We start from the raw sequence: 21,619 nt of genomic DNA on the forward strand, positions 1-21,619 counted from the left end.
GATATTGAGAAACAATCACTACTGAATAGTTTGAAATGTACATTTGATTTTATATTGCACTGTTTGGTTCAACTGTGGATGTCCTTGGGTATGTGGCCTCGGTCATCATGTGTTGCAGTCTATGCAATGACCAACAGGGGGCATCGGATCACCGTCAGCCGTTCGAGTCCACTGTCACTTGCAGCTGCTGGTTTGTAGCATCCGCAATTAAACTTAACTTTATTGCTAAGTCATAGTAAATGCGGAAAGACGAACAACAACCCTGTAAAAAAAAATTCTAGCCCTGTTGGTGAGAACGGGGTGAAACCGTGATCCTCACAATCAGCAACATGTACATGAACCGGACCAGTAATGATATTACGAGATTGCGTTTGATTGGCATCTGCGCCAGTGTTGCCAGATTGGACCAGATTCCCCCACCCAATCTGGCAACGCTAGTCGTAGCGCATCTCAGCTAGTGTTGCCAGATTGCGCGGGAAATATGTCCCAATCTGGCAACACTGATCTGCGCACTGGGTCGCTGCTGGTCGCTAGCAGCTCAGAGACTCCGTACTCCGTTACGAAGCGACGCGGAGCAGAGATAACGGGTCGCACACGACGGACAAACCCCCGACCACCACCGCACACGATGCGTCTTTTAGTCTCTATTTTATGAACACCATCGGACTTGGCGGGCTTCGGTGTACACAAACGGCGTCGTCTCCCGTCCGTGTTTCGCCGCCCATGGGAGCGCAGTAGCTAGCTAACTGGAGGATGATGTCTCATCGGTGGAATCACCCCGACTGAGATGGACCCAGCGACCCAGCTACGGCGGAGTCGTAGCCTGCTAGCCAGCTAGCGAGCCGAGCTCTCATGATCGGACCCCTTCTACGACGAGCGAACGGCCGGGAGAGATCCGTCCCCGACACGATACTTTATTCAGACCCCGTTATGAGGCTGTACGGATTCCAGCGAGACATGTTAAAATGTTAACTAGCACCGTTGCTAACTTTACCTAGGCTAGGTTAGCCACACGTGACCCCATCCTTGCATACATCTCTGCCGTCCTCCGGGTGATTAAGTGACGTTCGTGTGGTAAGTACCACCCAAGTGGGTGTCTTCTGTTTCCCACTCACACATGAAGCACTGTCCGTGCTGTTGCGGTTTGGATTTGGGCTGTGTTCGTGCAACCGTTTGCTGGTTTGTTTAAATCACGTTACTGGACTCGCACCGGGGAGGGAGGGGGGGGGGGGTCCAGACCTCCTGCAGGGTGTGGAGGAGAAGTGTTGTGCTGATAATGGGTGCTTTAAAACATTCGTCCTACATGGCATGTCTTAAGCATCTGCTCCCGTTATGCTAGCTCAGCCTAATGGAGGATGGGGAGCACGCCTACTCCTGTCCTCCTCTCCTGGTCCCAGTGTGGCCCTGGTCCCAATGTGACCCCCCTCCCCTAGTCCAGTGTGGCAACCTCCCCTAGTCCCAGTGTGGCAACCTCCCCTGGTCCCAGTGTGTCTCCCCTTCCCAGTTATTGTTACCAGCGGGTTATTGGCGCACACGCTGGTGTCTGCTAGTAACACACAACGATGCACATAACAATAACTTTGGTGCATCACAATAAAATTGTGATGGAGATAGTTTCAAATCCATCGTTGCACATTGTGGATATGCCAGTGCCCCAAATAGCTCGACAAGCACCGAAGAGCCACTGTCCTCAACATTTCAGTTCCCCATACTGTTGCTATAGCTATCTAAACACAGAATGGAAACCTTTCATGCCAGTAATGATGAGTGCCGGCGTGATGTTCCGCTTCTCTGCTTGACTTGGTAGTGGGCTTCTTTGTGGGTGGGTGTGGAGGAAGGTAAACATGATGGTAACCGCCGCTCTTGTCTCTGCAGGCAGTGCGCACCAGGATGGCGGAGCTAATGGACAGCGCCCGGAAGCTGGGCTGGGTTCTCCTGAATTGTACCGTTCGTTTTATTTTTATGTTCATCAACAACTTTGTAGCCATACCTTCCTACTGTTTATACCTTATACTTCTTCAACCGCTGAGAATATGGGACAGTCCTACGTTTTGGCACATTGAAGGAATTATGTTCAAATGGATGCTGGCCATGGTGTCTTCGTGGGGCTGGGTCGCAGGGTATACAGGTAAGAGGCTTCCTCAGCCCTGAACGCATTGCATGCACACATGTTTTCACAACTGTTTGCAAAGCATTTGAAAGTTTCCTGTTAGTTAAAACTGGTTTGTGAAGCTGCAAAGACTGTTGCTGTTATGGTCATTTCCCCTCTGTCTGGATGTTCTCCCACATGAGCTATGTTTATACTGAGATCATGTTATATCCAGAGACTAAGTGATGTTTTTAGTGAGGAGCGTGATCTTGGAGAATAGTCTATTCACTTGTTCCATTTTGAATGATTTAAATGATTCATAAACAAGAGGAGGATATGTATAATGTTTGGCTTATTCACTTATGAATGACTGATACATCAATCTTGTAAATAATTTCGTAATAACACGCATATCAACAGATGTTGTAAAATAACTGTTTTAAGGGCGGTTGGTTGGTTCCTTGTAAACCAACTGGCCTAATGTTTAACAGGGATTCAGCTCCGTCAGTGGTGTTCGGTTGCAACGGGCCACAAGCTAAATGTTTACAAATTACTAAGTGCTGAACATGGCCTGCTTATAAATAATGAAACGCATTCTGCCTATGGAACACCTGGTTGGAAGATGAGAAACTGCGAATGTTAACAGACATGCCATTGAGCAGTGCTCTGAGCATGGTCAGGCTGTGATTATTTGGGACCCAAAATGCCACCATGTCAATATGGATTATAAATAAATGAATGGATCCTAATTGGGAAATGGTGCATTTGAAGGGAAGTCGATGGGTAATGCAGATAGTGTTTTGATGTGAGGTATTCACATATTTATTCTTTAAATCAGGTATAAAAGTGCACGATCACAACGCCCCGGTGTAGCACTTGATGGGTCAGCTGTTGTGTTGTGACGGTGCAACAAGTGTTCAGACATGCAACTTTCAAACTCGCATTCAGCGTCTTGCCAGAATGCAGCCTTGCCTCTCCTGTAGCATAGGCGCCCACACACCACAAGATCGGGTTTGGTCTCTGTGACCTTTCTCTCACCTTGGTGTGTGTGTGTGTGTGTGTGTGTGAAATACAGAAGGAAAAGGAATTAAAGAAGAGATGCTGAAGTGCTACTGCCATGCTATGTTCACTCAGCCCAGGCCTTGTAATGCTGTCCCACGCACACACATGGATGTTCAATCCAAATGGCTCAAATAAAGCTCTGCAATTTGCATGTCAGATTGTGATTAAGTTTCAGAGATGAGGGAGGCATTCAGTTAGTTTGAAGGCATACAGTGGAACATGATGCATGAGTGATATCATCTTTTGATAAACAAATGAAAGGATTACGGTCACACAGGCCCCTTATTGTCCTATGGTTTATATATACTGTACTTGCACACAACATTTACAAAGCAGAAGGAAATAAATATATAGCTTGTTCCTTCTCCTGACGGCATAGGTCGAGAACATCCTTTTGAAAGGGGAGGAAAATGGTTTGGCTCAGAGACCCTCCTTTTGAAAGGGAAATGGGTTGGGTCTGGGTTATAGAACCAGTGTGCTACATGGATGCTTGCATGGACCATGCCCTCGAAATCCATGATGCGATGCTATTCCGAGGACCTTGATCATGGCTATGATGTCACAGGCCACGGTTAAGCTGGGGTGTGCTGTTAATCACCACATAAGTCTTGCATCATTAAAAAAATATTATACCGCTTATTTTACGAGAACTGATGTGACAGGGCACACCTGGACCGGGAGGCTTTGTGCTCTGTACTCTAGTAGTAGTTCTACCACATCTCCCACTGAGATGTGGTAGAACCTCGTCATGTTTACTTTATTGCACCTTGTCATGTTTACAGTCCATCCTGAACATACCTGGATCAATCAGATCTCTTACAAGACAAAAACTGTAAAGATGTATGTTAAAGCTAATTTGTAGGTAAGATCTCTACAGCTGGTCAGGATGGATTTTTTTTGCTGTCAACAGTGTTGTCATAATGTTGTAACTAAATGCGCTCGTATGGCAACTGTCAAATGAGAGGAGTTACAGGATGTCCAGTCAGAGAGGGCTTTCTTGCTAGTGTAGAAAACCAGAAAAAGCAGGCATTTTGTAGGAAGTGTTGTCTCCATTTACATGCTTGCCTGTAGTCATTCCAACAGCACAGGTCACATCATATTTTGGTCCTATTTCTCCTGGACCCCTTCCCTCCACTGCAAGGATAAGCAACAAGCAGCAGTCTTCCTAGTAGGACTATATATTAGTAGTGGTATTCCGTGACTGGAGGAGGGATTGTAACAGCTTGACAAACTTGTGTGAAAAAATTAAGAAAAATGTATATCATTTGCTGTGCCTTGGGCTATACTACCTCCAACTACTTATTGTTTGGAGAAATTCCCTTCCCTGTGTTATGTGGTTAGCCTGCAAGGAATCTTTAGAATGTGTTCCTTGCAATTGAAAAATAATGCACGGTGTTTGGTCGTACATCAATGCCCAAAACAATGTGTTTGTAATACCGCTGTAGCATACATCGCCTGCGGAAGAGGATAGACGCAAACCGTAAAAAGTAGGGGAGGGGGAGGTTGAAAAGAAGTCAAGGTCATTGCTTCACCATTTAGCTGACTTTCCCTTACTGGATTAGACACTGTTGCTGGCTGGCCTGTGTGCTGGCCTGCTGGCTAACTGTGTCATCTCCCAAAGACAATCTCCCTAATGTATCCTATCTGACAGCTGACCCTTCTCTTTCCCGACCATATTGCCCCTGTTCCCATGTTATGGACTTTGGCGTGATGATTTGGGGGCTCCTTGTAAAAATTACATTGTCTTCATTGCCTCCTAAACACACACAAACGCATGCAGATACATATGCATGCTACACCACACACTGGAGTGACAGATGGGATGTCTCCTTCTGAGGTGCTTTCTAGAATACCCCCATGCTCTGCCTTCCAGAGGCCATGAGCCGGCTAAGTGGTTTACCTTTCTTTAGGTTTTGAGCAGAAAGTGTAGGTGTAGACTGTAGAGAATGGCTTACGGATTACTAGGTATTCCCAAAACAGGATCGGAGAGCGCTGCCTAGTCCGAGGGGTGTTTATTTAAAACTGATGATCCCACAACATGTCTCCCTGTCGGTGCTTTTTGAACGTTGGATAAGGCAGCAGCCAAGTAAAGCACATACGTGCACCCTGAATCCGACAGCCGTGGTCATGTTCAAACCATGCTACAGCCGGGAAATCGCTCCATTAAAAAAAAAAATAATACAACTTTGCATTTGGGAATTATTTAGGTGTGGGTATCATTGTGTCAGTGCTTGCTTTGCAGTATAAAAGGGAGCAGTCCTATTGTGCTGTGTCTACACCTTTGCCTTGTGGTGGTAGCCCGTCTTCGCCCCTCTCACCCTAGGAGCTCTCAGTGGACATGGCGCTTTCTAGCCCACTTACACCCTGGGTCTTGACCACCACCCCCTCCCCTGCTTTACACTGTGGGTCTTGATCACCACCCCCTCCCCTGCTGAACACCGTGGGTCGAGACCACCATGCCCTCCTCAGGCATTAAGGCTGCCACACACTGGCCCCAACCGTTTGGGGAGGCTCGGACGAGTCCGGGAACAAATGTGTTTGGTGGGTTAAGCTGTGTTGGAAGCTTTTGGAACCGCAAGGACATTGTCTGGTCCGATTCAACATGCAAAGTCTAAGTCCGTTAGCTGTCTTGAGAATTTGAGCCATCGGATACTTTGATTCGTTTTGTGGTAGTTGTGACTGACTAGGTGCTATCGAATCAGCGTAGTGTGTGGGAGGGGCGAAGGTGACGATGATAAACAAACCACTTAAACAGAGATGGCACAGAGTTACAAACTACACTTTGTTGTTGCATCGCAATTTTGGGATATTTCTACATATTTTTGGAAGCAATGGCTGCGTGGACCGCTTTGTATTTCTAATCTGATAATCTATGGTCTGCAATCCGTTCCGTCATTTCCCTCATCTCGCGCAAGTGTAGAACGTACACGCCACTGTCTAGTTGGCAGTCGTCTTCGCGCCGTATTTCAATGCAACTTTCCTGCTGAGCGGGTCAGACAAGAGGCTACGGAGTGGTCGGATGAGGGCAGTTGGCCATTGGTTTGAGTCTGGGCTGTATGTGGGCCCCTTTAACATCACAGAGAGGGAACCCCTCCAAGCAAGGTGCTTCCCGTAGGGGGTTGGGGGGGGGAATCCAAGAACTGATTACATCCCAGTTTAAAGCCCCCCTCCCCTGTTGCTTCTGTTCAGCCAACACCCTCGCCCCCCCAGACCTCCTAGGGTTTGTATGCAAAGTGATGGACAGGCGATGAATAGCCTCAGCTCCATGCCCCCCCTCCCCCACTTCTTCCGCTGGAGCTGTTCGATACAGGCCACTACCACAACCCCCTCACCTGGCAGAAACAAAGAATGAGGCCCCGTCCACACGGAGCTGAAACGGGCGAAAACGATCCGGTTTCGTTTTATGCGGTTCAGAAATATCTCCGTAAAGACGGAGTCATTGCAAAGCCGCATCGCGCTGTAGAAACGCTGTAGTAAATATTCAAGGCGCTGGTTCTCCACAGAAGAAAGTGGAGCGCATCAAGCCTGCGCGCATACAGCCTGCGCGCTGTATACAAACATTCAGTCCTGAGGAGATTCAACCTTTTAAATTGAGCAGAAATACTTTTTTATGTACACTTAGTAATTTAATTGATCTGGGGGCTTTATTTAAAGCTACAAAAAGAATACAAATAAAATACTAAATAAAAAATTCAACGCAACCCTGACGTCCCCCCAGCTGGTGGGGAGGCTAATGACGTCATCGTTTGCGTTTCAGGCAAATCCTAACACGAAACCGCATAGGTCCGGATAGATTTGAAACCACCTCCGAGTGGTTTCAGAAATGTGCGGTTTCGGGCACCGGATTCGCCGGCTCCTTCCGGACGGTCGGCCGAAACGCACAGGATTTATGCGGTTTCACCAAAAATTCGTCTCCGTTTGAACGGGGCCTGAGTCTACATTAGGTCTGAACCAGGGTGCTGGGTGAACAGCGGGGCCCTGTCCTCCGCTGGCCTGAGTCCAGGTGTATCGGATGTGTGCAGAGACGGAGAGCGGTCCCACCTGGCACCGAAGCAGCGTCTCCAGTGACCTTGTGATCGTGTTCCACGTCAACATGTAAATAAGAGTGTGGCGTTCAACACCTTTGGCGTCAGCCGGACAAGATGCCGTGTGGCCTCAGACACGTGACCTTTTACTATCTAAAAGCTGCTGATGGAGTGAAGCATCCACTCAGGGGGCGCTGAGTGCATTTTTTTCCATTACAATAGAGTGTGAACTAGTCTTAGAAATGGGTAATACAGCTTTTGTGGATCTTAATGTGACTTGACTGCTAAATGGGAATCCCCATAGTCCCATACAAGCTGTAGTATACTGGATAAAAGCTGAGGTTTGCATACAAGCAGTAGTTGCTGTAGCTTACTAGTTCAGTGTATAGAATAAAGCAATAGGGTAACAGCAGTCAACTTTTCCATCAGTTCTGTTCTTCGGCTATTTGCAACTCCGAAGTAGCTGCCGAAAGACACAAGGTGACTGGGTGTCCTCATTAGAGGGGAACCACCAGGAGGGTGGCTGGATATGTGAGCAGCCTAACAGAGATGCCTTGGGAGGTAATGTTGTGTCTTCACTGTATAGCTGGGGGGAGTTGTGAAGGTGAATGCTAATATACCCCACTCCACTGCTCTGATGATTCCTGCCATATTTAACCAGGACCAATAATGTGCAGTTTTTTTTAACATAAGCCTCTCGCACACGAAGCTTTATGTTTGAACAGCTCGGGATCTTTTCAGTTCAGGCCTTTGGGGCTTCCTATTTTATTTTGCTCATTAGAAGCTTATACTCCCGAAAATAGCTGAATTCCACCCCTATCAAGGGAGGATGACAGCTTTCCAAAGTGTGACTAGAAGTACTATTTCTGTTGTGTTCAGAGCTAGCCAAGCCCTGCATGTGGGTTAAAGTTCAACGACCAGCCAGCATTGTTCAAACATTGGTTTTGTTCTGCTAATATTTGTGTTCTGTGTGTCTATTAGGCCTTCAGCTAGTCACTTTGTAGTCACTGAGTGTCAAACCATTGAATCTGGATCAGTTTGACTAAAACTCAATGGGCCAACCCGTGACCTACGTTGACTTTCAGAAAAGTAAACATGCTCTTTCTCTTGAAACGTACACTGATCCCACGGTGACCCCCACCTTCTCTCCCTCCCCCTCCTGCAGTGACGGAGTGGGGCGACGACGTGAGGCCGTTCTCGGAGGACGAAGCCATGGTCATCGTGAACCACCAGGCGACTGGGGACGTGTGCACGCTCATGATGTGCCTGCAGGACAAGGGCACGGTAAGGAGGGGCCGCACCGTCACCGCACCACTTCCCCAATGCCTCCATCCAAAGCTGGAGTGGAACGCCCCCTGTGTTCCCCTCTGACGCGTCCCCTTGCCGTTGGTTGAGGGCAGACTCCGCCGCCACTACTTCCCACCGGTGATTTTAGAGTTGTTGTTTTGGCTTAATCAAATGAAGTGGAGGCCAGACACTTAAAAGAAACAAGAGGTGTGCGAGCAGAAAGGGCCGCGTCCTTCAATATGGTGTACTGTCTGACCTCTGACCCCTTGACCCCCTTGAAGGATCAGGGGCGGAGCAGCGGACAGTTGAACCCCATCACATGGGACCATTGATGGTCGTTTCTGAAATATCAGATTGCTGAGATTCGTTTAGGAATGAATTTTAGTGAAGTCAAAATATATGGTAGAGTTCAGGTTTTATATAATATATTTGATGAAATTGGTTGCAGAGGGTTCAGTTGATGTAAGATCATGTTGGTATTGGGATAGAAATGGATACATTTGCATGACAGTGAAATTTGAGTTTGGGTATCAAAGAGTTTTAGTGTTGCATCAGCAATTTGAATTAGAAATAGCTAAATGTGTGTTTTGGTCAGAGGAAGTGTGGTGGTATCGTAAATCTTATGACCTGAGTAAAAATAATTCTCAAATGAGGGCAGGGTGTTTTCTTGTAAGGTAGTAAATTACAAAGTCACATGAGGATGCAATTGCAAGGTGGCAACATGATGCATTAGGCTGCAAGATAACTTCCTGTGTCGTCTGATGTCTGCAGCTCACTCAGATCCCTCTTTTATGTCCAAACTCATCTTGAAGACCAGGCACCAGATTAGAACGGGTCTCAAATATCGCAATTCATAGTGTTTGTTTGCTATCTTTCGACTTCACTCTCACAAATACGGGCATCTGGTTTAGCATAGAAAAACAGCTTAGCACTTCAATGATGGTAGGAAAAGCAGTCTTGGGTGTGGTTCATCGCTCTCAATTTATTGGACCTTCATAATCTATAAAGGTATCTTGTGGCTCCCTTGAGGCGTGAGCATTTGTACATTACGCTTATATTTGCTTCCATCGAATGTGTCAGTTTGCTGTAGATTGAAATCGACGGGGTCTAAATACAATGAACACGTTCTAATACATTCGGTGCTCTGTATCGAAGGGGGAAAAAGACGAGTATTCAAGCACAAAATGTCAATCTCTTCAGCAGGAGAACTGAAATGCTATCCCCCCGCTACTACAAGCTGCCTACACTGTAACCCAACCCTGGCGTCGGCCTGGCACACTGAGCCAAGTCGTGGGAGCAGTGTCCCTGCATAGGGCCTGGGATCACATGGCCGCGGGGGTCGGGGGGGGGGGGGGGGGGGGGGTGGGCTAAGACGTGACACAGAAATGCTGGGACATGGTGACCCCTTAAACAACTGGTGCTGATTTTCCTCTCGGCACGGGAGCACACATGAACCCCCCCCCGCAGTCCTGTGGAGGTGGAGTGAGACTGCGTGGTGTTTGCCAGGGTGGGCCGGGGGTCAACGCCAGCCACCAAATGGTTTCTCCCTTTGCTGTCACAGGGAGAAGGGGGATACAGGCGGCTGGTGGAGAGCTGTGGTGCTCCGTAGACATGTGTGATGTGTGTATTGCTGATGTGTTGTTGTTGTTGTATCTTATCAGGTGGTTAGGAAGATGATGTGGTTGATGGACCATGTGTTCAAGTACACCAACTTTGGCCTGGTGTCCCTCATACATGGAGACTTCTTCATCAGACAGGTAAGAACGCCGTGGCTGTTAATGATTACATCGATGGGATTTTGCTGATGCATTTATCCAAAGCGACCTGCAGCCATTCATTCATAAGTCAGGGTGAGGCGTCTTGCTCAGGAGAACCTGGACCCTCAGCTAGGAAGAGTCGGGGATCAAACTAGCAACCTTCCGGTTACCAGTCATCCCGCTCTGACTCCTGAGCAACTTTCGCCCCAATCACACGCTCTCGATTACAAAGGAAACTAATGGACGGCTTTGGGAAGCAGCCATTCCTTTTACTAGATTTACTAGAGCTGCTGGGCGTAGGGGACTTTCCCGAACTCAGCACACTTCTATTTTTAAACTCGTTGTTTCGGTTGAATCGGGGGTTCCAGGTCAGAGGTCATCGGCCGCCTCCAGCTGTGGATGGCAGTGCGCGGGTGTCCTCTTGAGCGTGTGCATGATGATGGGCGCCGTCGAGGGACAGTGGCGCAGTGTTTTCCCGCCAGAGCCCCGTGGCACCGGCTGACCTTTCCTTTGTAGGGGCAGCTGGGACAGCGCTGCCCGCTGTGTGACCGCCAGCCGGCAGTTGATCTGAAAGAAGGGGCGGGGCTTGATGACAGACGTGGAGGGCACATCTCTCAACAAGCCCCGCCCTTCTTTCAAATCAACGACACCGAGTATCTAGATGTCTTCGAGGGGAGAGGAGGGTCATACCTCTTTTGGGAAGTTGGTTAGTTTAGATTGAGACATCGTTGAACTCTGGTGGCTCAGCGGTAAATGTGAGAAATGTTTTTTATTTTAATGAAAGGAAACATGGATTTCTTTATCCGAGTGAAACATTAATTTCCTGATCTGAGTTGGGCTGCACATTTACGTCAATAAATATAAAAATTACTCGATGGCAACAAATCTAAAAGGATTGCTTGCGTAATGCTCGCTTGCGTAATGCTTGCGATAAAAGCTGTTGTTCTGATAAACTAAACAAACTAAATGAAACATGGACTCAGTCTCTAAACCTTTCAGTAAGTGGGTTCAAATCCAATGCTCTACTGATAGCATTGCATTGTTCTGGTTCGCTTCCAGGTTTTCATGCTCAAAATGAACAATCCTCAACCAAAACACTAAGGGAAGATTGTAATTCCTACACCAGAAAGAATCAGGCTGCCCCCACAGAAACCCCACATCTCCCCACAGGGCCAACCCCCCTGTGACCAGTCCTATACTGCCAAGCATCGCTAGAGACTTCCTTGGGGGGGGGGGGGGGGGGGGGGGGGGGGTGGGGGTGTGTGTGTGTGTGTGTGTGTGTGTGTGTGTGTGTGTGTTAATCATTGAGACTATTATCTGGATGTGTCAAAGCGGATCGTGTAATTTCACGAGGTATACACACTGTAGTTCATGGCAGAAGTCCAGCTACGCGCGGAAGGAGATAATTCCTCATGCATTTGAAGGGCGGCCTCTTGCGTGTTCACAGCAGTGGCACAGAGAGGGAGCGAGGTCGGCCGCCAGCCTCTCTGGCTGACCTCAGAACAGGAGCAGGGACTGATTTGGATCCTGATGAAGATCCCAACGGTCGAAGTGTTGCCTGTTTGTAAATAAATCTTAGAAAAACAGTGTATTGACCCTCCTCTTTCTTATACTGAATGGGCTCCAGGCACCAAATTCAACTTTCAACTGTACTTTGTTTATGACTTACTTCTGAGCCTTCTCAGTGTACCTTGATCACTTTTAATGAGGCCTCGAGCGCTTATTGCAGGGGAAATACCCTTTTACATCCTTCACAGCCTGGGGACACCTTTACCCCCCCCCCCTTACGCGACACTCCAGCCTTTCCCAGCCCATAAACTGTCGATATGCACAGAACAATGTCTATATTGTCCGCCTCAGAGGCAAACTTCGTTGGTTGCCATGGGAAATGTGATCAAGGTGAAGCAAAGTACTGTTTTGCACACATGACCCTCAACCAAGGATCACAGGTAGATGGTCAACAATGGTGGTTTATGGAACTGCTTAGCCAATGGTAACCCCACACTATATGCCCTGGTCTGAAGAGCTTCAGTTTGGATTTTTTTAGATGCTAGGATTCACCATTATTTCAGACCAAGAATTCCAAAAATATAAAGATGCAAATATTATTTAAAAGTTGTGCATGTTATTGTGCATGAACCTTCGCTATTTGGTATAAATAAATGTCTAAAACTTTGTATTGCTTTGATCACGACAATAGTTGGCCAGGGTGTTTTCCAGGCCAACTTGATTGACATCTACCTCGCCACGCTTCCTTCATATAATCTTACTAAGAACACAAAGTTGAACATAAACACAACATCTGAGAAGGATACAAATGACAAATATTTGCATTGCATAATGACCATCAGTAACATTCTCATTTCTCAACATTGCGTTGGGTTATTTAAGTCCCACTGGCTGAGCCCCAGTCTTGTCCATCTTCTGTACATCCATGTACATGTGGAGATTTTGCAAGGTCGCTTTCATTTCATTTTCTTTTGGTTTGCAAACACTGCAAATCAGCTGGTGGGTCTGCATCGTCTTGTGTAGCTGCTGCAGATGTTGTAATCCTCGTCTTCACAGCCCAATTACAAGTTCATTTGCATGCACTACATGCACCTGTAGTTTGGTTTTGCTAATACTTGACGAATATCCGTGCTGCATGTTCATAATAGGGAATGGTATGAATATACAAGATTCTTTATACCTGGAAACGAAAAGGTTGTGTTGCATTTGATCGGTAATTCGTAAATTTTATCATATAAAATCTCATTTTCTGATCTCGCCATAATACACCAGGGATCAGAAAGCACCCCAAATATTATTGACAATGGTTTACATTGGAGACCCTGGTCGATAAAAGGGGCGGACCTGTATTAGTGTGATGAGTGAGCTGTGTTCGTCCCACGAGGTCACCTCTTTGAAAAGGATCTCATGCTGCTAGCCCTTCCACAGCTACATCAGAATAGGTCTTGGCGATGTTGGTCTGGTTACTGTATGTTTCTATCATGAAGGGTGACTGAATGTGCTCTGTGCGTCCAGGGTAAAACCCACCGGGACAAGCAGCTGATCTACCTGAAGGACCACCTGGACCGGTACTACCAGAGCCGTGACAGGAAGTGGATAGTGCTGTTCCCCGAGGGGGGTTTCCTGCGCAAGCGGCGGGAAACCAGCCAGGCGTTCGCCAAGAAGAACTCGCTGCCCCACCTGACCCACGTGACCCTGCCGCGGCTGGGCGCCACGCAGGTCATCCTGCGGACCCTTGGAGCCCAGCAGGAGAACGGCAGCGTCAGCAGCGAGAGTGGGCCCCCAAGCCAGTCAGGTAACACGCGCAGACACGCACAAACAGGCACAGTCACATACACACATGCACACACATGCAGCCAGTCAGGTCACGCACATAAGGGCACACACGAACAAACACATACACACGCACTTACACAGCGTTAATATGGCGAATGTAAAGGCTTGTTTTGCGATGCAGAATTTAAAACTTGGAAGTCGGGAGTTCCCCCCGTACCGTTTAGCCAAAGTATACTAATCCGACTCCGTAACTACGGAGACCCCTCAAGCATTCGCAGTTCTCCGTCGTGATGTGATTGTTGTGCCTCCACACATTGTTAGCACACGGCTAAGACCAGATATGCTATTGTGGTCAGACTCAGAGAAGATTGTTTATTTTATTGAACTTACAGTTCCTTGGGAAGACGGAGTTGAAGTAGCTAATGAGCTTAAGAAAGCGAAGTATGCTGAGATGGCTGAAGAGGCAGCACAGAGAGGCTGGAGTACAAGGCCTATTGAAATCGGTGCATGGGGGGTCGTGGCTAGATCTGCTGTTAGCTTGCTGACTGAACTGGGTACTTGTGGACGAAGTCTGAGGCAGGCGGTTAGTAGCATGTCCGTGGCAGCAGAGCGAGCCAATGAATGGCTGTGGGTAAGGAGAAAACATACTCCCTGGGGTGCAAGCTAAGGTAAGCCAGCTGTGCTAACGTGTGCTAATGTGCTAAAATGTTTGTTTGGTCAGGGTTAGGGGTAGGGCTAGGGGTACGATAAAGGAAAGAGTGTTTAGATGCATTAAATGTGGCAATGTGGTGGCAGCATTGAGGGGGGTGAATCCAGGACGCTGGTTTCATTGTTAAGCCTTCAGGAGGTGTCATGGGCCTAACTTACTGCTTACTGCTGTATTTACTGCTGTTAGTTGGGCTAGTTGTCTCGTGTTTTTCACCTTTCGTTGGTAGCTTAGTAGGATGGGTTGGACAGGGGAGCATTGTCACTACCTGGAGCTTGCATAAACGGAGCCTTGGTCTGTTGAAGGTGGCTTGCTGTTGTACTGCTGTATTTATTGCTGTTAGTTGGGCTAGTTGTCTCGTGTTTTTCACCTTTCGTTTTAAGCTCAGCGTGTTTAGAAGGTTGGTTTGGACAGGGGCTTCTAAATATGTGTTTTCCTTGGATTTTGGCACAAGGGATTATAACATCTGATCCTGTGTATTAATGAAATGCAATTCGCCGCCCGATTGATCTTATATGTTGACTACAATCCATGTAAGCAGTGTTGTAAAAAAAACTTCCAAAGCTTTTCAAATCTTATTTTGGGTTTTATTTGTCCTTAAAGGGGACCTATTATGCTTTTTCGACTTTTATGACCTATAAACGTTGTTATAATGATTGATAGGCATGTTTAACCATACTAAAGTGTCAAATAATGACGTACATGCATTTCGACGTATTCCCTGCTGACAGTCTGGGGTGGCTGTGCAGAGCGCTAAACACTCAGGACAACGATTGCGATTCACTTGTTCACATTTCCGGGAAACATCTACATAGACAAACTCCTGCCACGCCCCCATATGCCTGGTCAAACTGCCCGCGCGCGCGCTTCAAGGAAGGTAACCAAACACAACAGAGTTGGGTTGGCAGGAGGGGGGCGAGGGGGCGGAGAAGGACGAAACCGAGCGTTGACAGAGAAGGCTGAAAGCGCCCAGATGAGAGGAAGAGTTTCCCGAAAATCTACATTGTTTTTTGTGTATGGTTAAACATGACTATCAATCATTATAACAACGTTTATAGGTCATAAAAGTCGAAAAGCATAATAGGTCCCCTTTAATGTGCAAAGTAAACAATGTACAAAGTAAATAAGATGCAAAGTCAAACCAGAGCAGTGATCCCGCTAATGATTTTGTGGAGGACCAATCACAGCCCTTGCCGTCTCCGTTTCATCGAAGGATAGTTAAAAAATTAATGCCTACGTAAGCTACGGAGAGGGTCTCCGACAGGCTCTCCGGCTACAGAGAGGGCTCTCCATGTCTACGTACGGCACTTTAACATGCACACGCATTTGAAACGGCACCATCCAGGTGTTACTATCTCCGTTGCTGTGAAACAAAAAAACGAGCTGTGCATACCCAGCTCACGACACTATTTCCACAACCCCTGTCTGGGAATTCAAAACAGGCAAATGACACAACCGTTTATTGGTGTTTTCGTTGCTGCTGATCTACGACCATTCTCGGTTGTTGACAAACCAAATTTTAAAAAGAATTCCCCTTAACTATGAACCGTACCGTCCTGTAAGGTACCGTGACCTCAAAACCGAGGTACGTACCGAACCGTGAATCCCCCCCCCCACCCCCCGTCCCCCCCGTCGTTCTGTGGCGGCGGACCCCTCGTTGCTCTTGCTACAGAGTCTTGGCGTCTCTGATCATTAGTGGTTTAATTGGAGAGGAGGCAAATAACCCCATAAGAATGCTGTGTTCCGAAAGGGGAACGGATAGTAGTAGAGTGCAGGTGGAGGAAGCACACAAGCCTCTGAAAGTCACTCATTTTATTCGAAAATCGAAATGGAGTACAATGGACTGCCTTTGATTTGGCTTTCCTTTAGAAATGTCGTTATTTCGCAATCGGTGCGCTATTTTAAACAGGAAGTTGCAATCATTGTTTGTGTAGTGATAAGCTTGTTCCCTTTGCACTGCTTCCCTGCACCTCGGCTGACATCAGCCCAGAAGACTGTGGCAACAAAGAAGCCTCTGTCTTCTCTCGGATGCTACAGGGATTTGTTTGTGCTTTTCACAAACCGAATCAAGCACTTGAGAGGAACTTGAATCAACGTGACGAATAAGGCCTGTCTTTTCTAACATTATTAGAAACAACCGGGACGACGGCCAAAACATGATTATGCTCATTTATGATCTTAATCATGCTCTAGCCATCGTACGTTGCATGTGCACATTCATGGGGGAGGATTCGTCTCTCTTCGCAACCACAATGTTTTTATTTTACCGGCAGTCAGTTGAGGTCCTCCTCCCCCATCTGACACACACACACACGCATGCGCACGCGCACGCTCCTCTCTCTTAACCCGCTCTGACCCCGCTCCCCTGAGCCCGGCCGATACAAAGCGCGGCACGGCGCTGCAGCCGGAGTCGTATCAGGTGCTCTCGACGCTGGTCCCCGCTCACCCGACACGTTTAACCATCCGGGTAGCGTTTCACTCTGCGTTCAGGATCCCCACCCCCCCCCCGCCCTCCGGGAGCAGATTTCCTTCCCTGAGATATTGAGCGCCGTGCGACGCCAGCCGCAGACAGCCGGGAACGCTTCCCCGGATGTCCAGGGCTGCTCTGCTTACCCCCCCCCCGCCTCTTGCCTCTAACAGCTGCATTCAGGATATTTTCCAGAATTCTCAACACATGGAAATTGAATTCTTTCTTTGCTTTTTTTTTTTTTTTCTCTGTTCTTCATTTTTTGAATGACACGATTTTGAATAATCGGTTATAGAATTTGTACTAGATGGCGTGTGTGTGTGTGTGTGTGTGTGTGTGTGTGTGTGTGTGTGTGTGTGTGTGTGTGTGTGTGTGTGTGTGTGTGTGTGTGTGTGTGTGTGTGTGTGTGTGTGTGTGTGTGTGTGTGTGTGTGTGTCACTGGGTGCTTTATGTCGCGGGGCCGTCCCTGAGCGGAGCGGCACACCTTCAGACCGGGCAGCGTTAAATCAACACTCCCCGTCACGGCGTCCTCTGTGAGGCCACCAGCGCCATGGGAGGGGGGCCGCAGTGGGCTGGCGGGGTAGAGGCATCGCCACGGCTCCTTGGCCCTGAGCAGTCCTTTGCGGAGTCGTGCTTGCGTCTGCTTTCTTTGCCTAGCTACCAGACCGTAACGCAGCCAATGAGGTTTGAAGACAGATTTTGCAGAGGTTACCAAGTTGTTTACCTTTTGCAAAGGTACATAATTGTTATTTTTTTTTAAAAATACTTTTCGCACTCCAAAGGCCAGGGATATAGCGGGGCGGGGGTTGAAAATGGCAGAAGTGCCAAGAGTTCCTACTGGCCCACGCATGCAACCAATCTGCCTGCTGAGCTCTTCACCCCAGAGTCCATTTTGTGCTGCGTTCATAGCTATGTGAAGGCCTGCGTTATGGGGGGGGGGGGGGGAAGCGGTGCGAGCTCCTGTCTCCGGCCAACGGCCGTGCTAACGCAGCTCTCTGTCCTCCGGGCTCAGCACCGGCCGTCAGCCCCCGGGGGGGGGGGGGGGGTGAGGTGTCTGGGCCAATCAGCATCCTCCGAATCAGCCTTGTAAAACAGAGACCAACGAAGTGTGTGTGTGTGTGTGTGTGTGTGTGTGTGTGGGGGTGGGTGGGTGGGTGGGTGGGTTCAGGAGCTATGTGTGCTAGACGTGCAGACCATTGATGTGTGTGTTTGTCAAGCATCTGCCATTGCAGCCGTCCCCCTCCGACATGTCTGCTAGGACAGTCCCCTCCGCTACAGGCAAGAGAGAGAGAGGGACTCATTGCCGCAACACAACCCGCCCTTCCCTTTGTGTCTAGCTAATGGCATTAAAATAAGAGCAGTGTCCCCTTTACCAGCGTGCACTGTCTGTGCGCCTGGCTTATCAAAAGCATAGCTCTCTCTGTCTCTCTCCCTCGGTATCTGTCTCCCTTTGTCTCCCGCTCTCTCTCTGGCCCCCTTGGATGCTCTGCAGAGGTGCCCAGATGCTGCTGACTCATTTGCAGACAAACGGGGCCATTCTGAGAGAACAGGGTTTCGATGTATATCTTGTGTGCGTCGCGCCGTGTCAGCCACGCTAGTGCGATGTCCCCCCCTTGTTCTTTGCTGTGCTCTGTTTAATAGACAGCCCCCCCATGTTGGCAGGCAAAAACACTGATAAACGACACGTGTAAAATCAGTTATAAAATAATTCGATTAATCATTGGGATCAAAACAGTGCCTGTGTTGAAAGGTGTACTGCGGGAAAAGTTCAGGTGTCTGCTGCCGCTTCATGGCTCCAGGGATGTTGATGTGAACGGTGTAAAACCCGCCCCCCTTTGCACGTGTAGAGGCAGAGGACGCCGTCTCGTCACCGCGGCGACGAGACGAGGCGTGTTCCCTTCCACACATGCCTTCAGGTGCTGTGGTTGGGCCCTGCACGATCTGCTGATGTACGTAGCGTATTTGCTCACGCCACCTTAAAGCGCTGTTTAGTGTTTGCAGAGAAAACAGAGCTGCACCTATTGCCCGTTGGAAATGAGCTCAGCTGGCCGATATCACAGACGGGTATCGTCATTCAGGTGTGCCGTAGTAAACACGGCCCTTGCCCGGCGGTCGCTGCAGACATTGTGTAACCCGAGCGCCGCTGGAGGTGTTCCCCCCCCCCTCGCGTCGCTGGTGTTTGGGTCTTCTGACTTGACTCTGCTGAACCAACCGAGCCGTACTCCTCAGTGCCGGGTGTTTCGTCCGTCTGGCATTAGGACAGAAATAGCTTTCGTTTAAACTGATGGAAGCCTCTCTGCTCGGCTGGGAACCCTCGTCGCTCTCACTCGCGTCACGTCTGCGTTGCGAGTGTCAGCCATGCCTTATGTTATGGATTTGGATGATGAGTCAGAGAGCTGATCGTGATGACCCTGGGTGCACTGTGTCGACAGCCTCAGTGACAATGTGTATTGGACACAGTAACAGGCTGGTGTTCTGTTTTAAGGTGCCTGTATATATGGTGGTACTTTGAGCTCAGGTTGTCTCATTGCAGGCAGCTAATTAATACTTCTGGAGGTTTAACCCTTGATAAATAAAGCTTGGTTTATGTACTGATTTTAATGATCTTATTACTTCTTATCTTCCTATTCTGTCATGCAGGAGGAACCTATTCAAACATCCACTAGATGTGCTTGTTTTGCGCGCTCTGTGTACATAGGATTGTTTATCTGGCCAATAACGGATACGCCTCCATAGTCTTGAATATTTTTTGATGCCTTCTATGCTTTCCCCCATCCCAGGTTATAAACGCAAAGGCTTGCAGTGGGTGGTGGATGTGACTATAGCCTACCCCCAGGCCCGGCCCATGGACATACAGACCTGGATCTTCGGCTACCGGCCCCCCACCGTCACACACGTGCACTACAGGTAGGTGGAGCTGGGCTTTGTTTTATTATACCGGTTGCATGGGAACCGGTATAATTTCCCTCAAACCAAGATCTGTATTTCAAGATGGCACTTGTTTCAGGACTCTTTATTCTCTAGCATTTTGGCCTGATCTCACACACACACACACACACACACACACACACACACACACACACACACACACACACACACACACACACACACACACACACACACACACACACACACACACACACACACACACACACACACACACACACAGGAAGCAGGCATCACACACACAGGAAGCAGGCATCACACACACACACAAAGCAGGCATCACACACGAAGCAGGCATCACACACGAAGCAGGCATCACACTCCACATTGTCTCCTCTCGGGCTGTAACTGTGCTGTCGGAAAACAAAGCGTGGCGAGGGACGCTGACATCTCTGCAGCGCCGCCCCCCCCCCTCCTCCCATGATCCGGCTATGACTCACAGCCCCCATAATCCTCCTCATTACCAGGCCGTCATAACCAGTCCACAGCGATATCCTTTAAGGAGAGGAATCATATTACCAGTGCGCCTCATCGCGGGCTGCGTAATGGAATTACAACCCTGTGAGCCAGCGAGCTTCCCTAAGCCTCGCTCATGTGACTGGCCAGGTCTGGCCCGCTCCGCCCCGTGTGTGGGGGGAGGGGGGGCCCACACACGGGGCACATCACACGCCGTTACAGAGACGGGCCTTGATTCAATGAGAGGTTTTATTTGGACGACTTACTGTAGCTGATGATGGTGCATTTCATTTAGCCGCCGTGCCGTGAGTTAATTTTTCCTTCTTGTTTTATTTATGGGGGCGTTCTGTGCTATGACATGAACGAAGCAATGCTGAAATACCCCCAGGAGGCCAAGCTCTACTATAGCTAGCTTATAGTTGGCCACAGGTCATCTGGTTATCTGCCAAGTTTTGTACACCCCATTACGCAATTATTAGCCTTTCCTGTGGCATTTGCAAAAGACGCCATCAGTGTACTTGGCGGCGAGCCCACTCCGAGCACTGTAATGCACTCGCAATCACCGAGCGGCATGTTGGCTTCTGCCCGCGGGCCCGTTTATCCCCCATAAATAAGCAAGGCTTGGCGGCCGCCTGCGAGTCGCACGGGGCTCCAGAGCTCTCAGCAGCGAGCAGCCTCAGTCGGGGCGCAGGGCGTCGTAACACTAGCAGTGCCCGTCAACACCTGGGAGGTGACCGGGCACCACCTTAGAAGAGGCAGCCATGACGCGCTGTGGTAAACGAGCGCCTTGGCGCGGACTCTGTCAAAAAGCCTGGGAGAACACCCGGGAGAACGCATCGTTGGCGCACCCGCCGCCACCGGAGTAAAAGGATTAGGCTTCACGCTAACTGATCCCAGAATCTGTTAGTGTTCAACATGGACTGTTTTCTGTCCTGGATAAAAAATGATTAAGATTCAAGCGATAAAAAATATAGGTACAACACTACTGAGTCTTTATTAAATGTTCTTTATCGATGCCGTCAGGAAATAAGCTCCTTCCACTGGAAGTGCTTTTGTTTTCCTCCGCTCTCAGTTAATACATAATATATATCTTCATAGTTGGATTATCGTGTTAAGGACCGCCTGAGGTAAAATGCTATCGGTGTGTCTGATCAGTGCTGGTCTAATGGTGTTCTCCTCCAGCTAGGGGGCTGATCTGATTCCCCTGTCCTGGCCGCCCACAATGACCTTCATCCTTTCATTTAGATAAACACTGTCGCTAATTTAATAACTAATTCCCTCTAAATTGATCTGCTATCTAACATAATGAATGCACCTGAATTATAATGGGAATCATGTTTTGTATTGTCACTCTCTATATTGTCTTTGGTTGGAATATTACACTGTATTTAGACGGACACTTTCAGCACAGTGCGAAATAGTCCCTGGAAGCCCTTCTCTCGTAGTCTTGTGGTGGTCAAAGCCAAGCGAAAGGTGCCGGGTTAAACTTGTGTGTCTATTGTAGTGTGAGTCCTAAATGACAGGGATACATGCTCTGAA

General features: G+C 48.5%; 1 protein-coding gene across 1 annotated transcript; it reads left to right on the top strand.

Moving 5' to 3' along the window:
• The first annotated feature begins 504 nt into the window (after positions 1-504).
• lpgat1 (lysophosphatidylglycerol acyltransferase 1) lies at positions 505-19,851 on the top strand. Its single transcript, XM_060041198.1, has 6 exons — positions 505-1,074; positions 1,876-2,128; positions 8,342-8,460; positions 10,125-10,220; positions 13,245-13,524; positions 19,459-19,851. The coding sequence occupies exons 2-6, from the start codon at positions 1,891-1,893 to the stop codon at positions 19,587-19,589; spliced, it is 864 nt and encodes a 287-aa protein (XP_059897181.1). The 5' UTR covers positions 505-1,074; positions 1,876-1,890; the 3' UTR covers positions 19,590-19,851.
• Positions 19,852-21,619: the final 1,768 nt, after the last annotated feature.

Source organism: Gadus macrocephalus, chromosome 21 (assembly GCF_031168955.1).
Source record: "Gadus macrocephalus chromosome 21, ASM3116895v1".
Lineage (NCBI taxonomy): Eukaryota > Metazoa > Chordata > Actinopteri > Gadiformes > Gadidae > Gadus > Gadus macrocephalus.

Bases quoted from the DNA above. Each gene is read 5' to 3' on its own strand.
- lpgat1 (XM_060041198.1), top strand. From the start codon at position 1,891: ATGGCGGAGCTAATGGACAGCGCCCGGAAGCTGGGCTGGGTTCTCCTG. The intron at 8,461-10,124 runs GTAAGGAGGGGC...GTATCTTATCAG, and splicing joins GCCTGCAGGACAAGGGCACG to GTGGTTAGGAAGATGATGTG. The intron at 10,221-13,244 runs GTAAGAACGCCG...CTGTGCGTCCAG, and splicing joins GAGACTTCTTCATCAGACAG to GGTAAAACCCACCGGGACAA.